Genomic DNA, 4,879 nt, shown 5'->3' with positions numbered 1-4,879 from the left:
TAGGAAGAATTAATAAATATAATAAAAATATTTGAAATAATTAAGTAGTTTTTCCTATAAATATAATAGGAATGTTCGTATAATTAGGTAGTTTTTTATAAATTTTATCCAAATATTAAACAAATTGACTATATAATAAATTGGATAAGTCTTAAGTAGTGTCCTTAAAATAGGTTATCTGTGCACTTACCTGGATCCAACGTGTAATCTACAATAAAATATTGTTTTGTCACATGTGGCGTCTCCATCAATTACTCTCAAACAAGAATGACTCAAATACCAAAGCAAAATTTTGAAGAAGAAGAAAAGAGGGATAGTGTAGAAAACATGAAAGGTCTAACAACACCTTTACAATCAAAGTATTGGCACCCAACCGCCCAAAACAACCTCAAAAACCCAGAAAGTTTCAATCTTTACAGTCACCCAGTTCAATTTAATGGCAAAAACAACAACCCCGTATCAAGAAAAGTGAAACCCATCTCTTGTTTTGCTTCAGAGAACACAAATCAACCAATCTTGAAAGAATCAAAGCCTCCATTGGTTGTAGTTGGATCAGCTAATGCAGATATCTATGTGGAGATTGATAGGTTACCAAAAGAAGGGGAAACAATTTCAGCCAAAACAGGTCAAACATTGGCTGGTGGAAAAGGGGCTAATCAAGCTGTTTGTGGTGGAAAGCTTGATTATCCAACTTTCTTTGTTGGTCAAGTTGGTGAAGATGCTCATGGGAAATTGATTACTGAAGCTTTAGAGAGTGGTGGAGTTTGTGTGGATCACCTTACTACTGTTTCTAATGCTCCAACTGGAAATGCTGTGGTGATGCTTCAGTCTGATGGGGAGAATTCGATTATTATTGTTGGTGGTGCAAACATGTCTTGTTGGCCTGATGAATTGTCATATGAGGATTTGGAGATTGTGAGAAGTGCAGGGATTGTGTTGCTCCAGAGGGAAATTCCAGATTTTGTTAACATCCAAGTTGCAAAGGTTTGAGCTTTTCGGTTTTATGTTTGATTTCTCAATGGCTATATTCATTTAGGCGAAATTCAATTTGTGTGTGGATTTGTTAAACTTAGATTCGAATATGTTAGGGTGGGTTACTGTCCACATTGGTTAGGGAATGGAGTGATGGTTTGCTAATATGTAGTTGGACAATGCGAGTTAGGCTCGGGTGCTATAGCTTTACATGGTATCAAGTTAGGCCTGGGTGTCATGCCTTTACACGGTATCAAAATTGGGAAACCTGGTCCACGTTTCAATCAGGCCTGGATGTGAATGGGGTGTTAGAATGGGTTACAACCCCACATTGGTTGGTGAACGGACGGATGGTTTGCTTATATGGACCTGGGCAGTACTCCCCTCAAGTGCTAGCTTTTGGGGTTGAGTTAGGCACACGTGTCATATCTTTATATTTATATTTTCTCACTATTCAGTATTTCTTTTAAGCTATCTTGTTTTTATGTTTTTACTAAGGTTCTCCTTTTGAGGAACTGTTATCATATGTAAGTAAAGAAAGGTAGATCATTTTCCTTTTAGGATAAAACCGGAGATTATACTATATTAAGTTATTAACTAAACTGTGAAGCAGTACAAGGAGCATTGTGCTGGCTTGATCCAGCATCATTACAGTAGTTACTTACAGTAGTAGCGTTTAGGGGGTGATCAATTAGGGAGTCGTTACTGAAAGAAACAGGGATAAGGGGCCCTATACAATAAGATGCTTCTAAGGGGGGGACTCGAGTGAGTTACTAGTCTACTAATAGGGGGTCCTGAGATGTCTTCCGCTAGTATACTAAGCATGAAATGATGCAAAAAAGAAGGTAGATCATAATAATGTGTTTTCCCCACCTACCTTTTTCTTGTGGTAAACTAAAATTCGCCTTGGATATCTTTTCTAATGTTGACTTGGATGATTAAGGTCACTGTCAGATCAGCTTACCCAGTTGTAATTGTGAGTTTCGCGCACTGAGAAGGGAAATAGCCTTCTTTTACATAATATTGGAGAGAACTTACTTTCATTGATTTTTCTGTGACACTCTTTTCATATTTTGACATTCCAAAATACTATTCCATTGATGTATTACTTACTTCATACTACTGTGACGAATTCAAATTCATTTAGGCTTTAGCTGTTTAAATTTCAATCTCTGATGTGATATTTTCTTTATCAAACTAACTTTCAAAAAACAGTTTCAATATTTCTTTGACTACTAAAATAATACACAAGGCAATTACTATCTTGAGCTCCATGTCTAATCAATCATCGTCATTTATTGAAATGAAGGAAGTATATTTGTGTGTGTGTTTTCGTGAGTGCGTGTGTGTGTGCCCACATGTGTCATGAAGATGTCAAGTGTCTTTGGCTGATATGCATCTTTAAACATCTTGGTATCTTCAGGCTGCCAGGAATGCAGGTGTTCCAGTTATTCTAGATGCTGGTGGAGCGGATTCTCCAATCCCTCTAGAACTTCTTCGTTGTGTTGAGATTTTCAGCCCAAATGAAACTGAGCTGGCTCGCATAACAAAAATGCCAACTGGAAATTTCGAACAAATCAGCAATGCAGTGGAGCAGTGCTATGACCTGGTCTGTTTTTCACGTACCTGTTTATTCATTTTTCCTAAAGTTTGCATCCTAAATTCAGGACATATATCTTGCAGCATTTCACTTGATTTAGACTTTATCCGTGACCCAAAATAACTATCCGAGTTACATTTTTGGGGTCTGAATCTAACAGTCCCTTTTGATGTGTTATAGTTACCTGCCCTTATTGATTTTGCAAAATGTAGAGGTCCTGATAGACTTTTGCTTGGTGAGTCATAAATGTCTGGTGATGGCTTTGCTTCTCCTTATAAATGTGATGGCTTAATGCTTTGTTGTTTGTGGGGCTCTGGTTTGGTCCACCGACCTAGTAGGACATTCCTTGTTAGATTTAGCTACGTTTCCTGATTTCTTGCTCAATGTTTGGGGTGTCACAAATTACAATAGTTATCTGTAAATTTGTAATTATGTCAATTTGATTTTGTGGAATGATGTTTCCATGCTCTTTTGTTTCCCAGGGAGTTAACCAGGTCCTTGTTAAGCTTGGGGCCAATGGAGCTGCTCTTTTCACCAAAGGAGAGGAACCCTTGCGGCAACCCATTATTAAAGCTGCAAAAGTCATTGATACAACAGGAGCTGGTGACACTTTTACAGCTGCTTTTGCAGTGGCCCTAGTGGAGGGTAAATCTAAAGAGGAATGTTTGAGATTTGCTGGTAAGCATGCTGGTGCTTTCTCCCAATTTTTGTTTCAGCTTCTTTAGTCTTATATTTTTTCTTCAAACATGTTTCGTTAAGATTTTTTCTTGAGCTGAGGGTCTATCGGAGACAACCTCTCTATCCCACAAAGGTAGGGATGATGTTTGCGTACATCTCACCCTCTCTCCAGATCCCACTCGTGGGATCATTTTGGTTATGTTGTTGTAGTTTCCTATCTAATAAAGGCTTGTGCATTTACAGCTGCAGCAGCTTCTCTATGTGTTCAAGTGAAGGGAGCCATTCCAAGCATGCCCGAGAAGAGAGCAGTGTTCAATCTTCTCCAGTCAGCTTGAAGACTTGGAGTTTCCTTTTATCATCTCCTTGTACAAAAAAATAAGAGGTATTTTTCTAAATGTTCGGAACTTCAGATTATATAAGTTGGTGCTTTACCCTAATCATAGGAGGAAAAAAAACGACTGTTCAAAAAGACAGTCTCATAAGAAGAAATGAACGAGAGAGGACACAAGGGTATCTAGATGAAGTTCCAGTTGACAACTCCCTCTATTTTAATTTGTTTGTCTTACTTTCCTTTTCAATCCATTTAAAAAAAATGTCTCTTTCTTTTTTTCGGCAACTCTTTGATTCTAACTTTTCACATAACTTGTTTAAGGCCACAAGATTAAAGAACATGTTGGTACGTTCAAATCAAAACCAAACAAACAAATTGAAATGGAGGAATAAATAATAAAATAATGTTGTCTTCACAATCTTGGATATACATCAGTTGCCCAAACATGTTGAAACCGAAAATTAGAATTTAGATGAAAGATGAACAACAAACCAAATCTGAATTAGTTATAAACTGTGATAGTGATAAATTTGAACGTCCCTCTTCCCTCATGTATACCTCTGTTGTATGTGGTTCAATCAAGTTCCCATTTCTGGTTATTGAAACAGTATTGCTTCGCGTTGGTGAAAAGAATTCCTTTATTTCTTGACATGAAGGTTCTCAGGTTGATGAGTTGAAGTTCCGGACTCTTGATTTTCATAAAGAGGTGAGCAAATACTATCTATTTGCTCTTTTCTTTTGGTAAACTTTTTCCACTTTCCTTCTGAACCACCACACTTGTGCATTCAGGACTTCGGTGGAGCACTTGTTAACTTCAGGAAGTAGCACTAATCTGCATAATTTGCTGATGATGCTTTCCGCTTGTTGGATTGGGGATTCAAGATACAGCTCTGAAATACTTACTCTAGCTTTTTCTGAAGAACTTCTGGTGTAGCATAGTTTTCGATAAATTGTTCTTTTCTTGTGCTTCTGTCATCTCAGCTGATAAATAACTCCAGGAAGTTGGTTAGCATAGCTAGTCCTGTGTGCCAGGACAGGAACTAATGAAGCAGAGGCACAGTATTTTCGTTAACGATTAATCGTTACTGGAAAGATTGCCAGTTTTGAAAAACTTGAATGATATAAGCCTCTTGTTTCTGACTGATTTACTTATATTAGTTTTGCTAGTATTCTTGTTCTTTCTTTTTTGTGTTGCCATTTAGTTTCAAGTTTGATTGCATGAAGTGAAAATATAGGAGTATTTGATTATGGTCAAGTAATAGTTGTGTTAAACACATATCACGTATCTGTAGTAAATA

At 37.2% G+C, this 4,879-nt stretch overlaps 1 protein-coding gene across 1 annotated transcript; it reads left to right on the top strand.

Moving 5' to 3' along the window:
* The first annotated feature begins 229 nt into the window (after positions 1-229).
* On the top strand, positions 230-3,603 carry LOC125876849 (ribokinase). The gene is made up of 4 exons (XM_049558105.1): positions 230-984; positions 2,396-2,581; positions 3,055-3,250; positions 3,494-3,603. Exons 1-4 carry the CDS (start codon positions 268-270, stop codon positions 3,583-3,585), a joined length of 1,191 nt encoding a protein of 396 aa, XP_049414062.1. The 5' UTR covers positions 230-267; the 3' UTR covers positions 3,586-3,603.
* The last annotated feature ends 1,276 nt before the right edge of the window (positions 3,604-4,879 follow it).

The sequence above is a fragment of the Solanum stenotomum genome, chromosome 9 (assembly GCF_019186545.1).
Source record: "Solanum stenotomum isolate F172 chromosome 9, ASM1918654v1, whole genome shotgun sequence".
In the NCBI taxonomy this organism is placed as follows: Eukaryota; Viridiplantae; Streptophyta; class Magnoliopsida; order Solanales; family Solanaceae; genus Solanum; species Solanum stenotomum.
Note: the sequence above shows the minus strand (reverse complement) of the source record. Positions and strands in the feature narration are given on the sequence as shown.

Excerpts from the sequence above, each read along its gene's own strand:
- LOC125876849 (XM_049558105.1), top strand. The coding sequence starts at position 268 with ATGACTCAAATACCAAAGCAAAATTTTGAAGAAGAAGAAAAGAGGGAT. Across the intron at positions 2,582-3,054 it reads TGGAGCAGTGCTATGACCTG|GGAGTTAACCAGGTCCTTGT; the intron begins GTCTGTTTTTCA and ends TTTGTTTCCCAG. Across the intron at positions 3,251-3,493 it reads GGAATGTTTGAGATTTGCTG|CTGCAGCAGCTTCTCTATGT; the intron begins GTAAGCATGCTG and ends GTGCATTTACAG.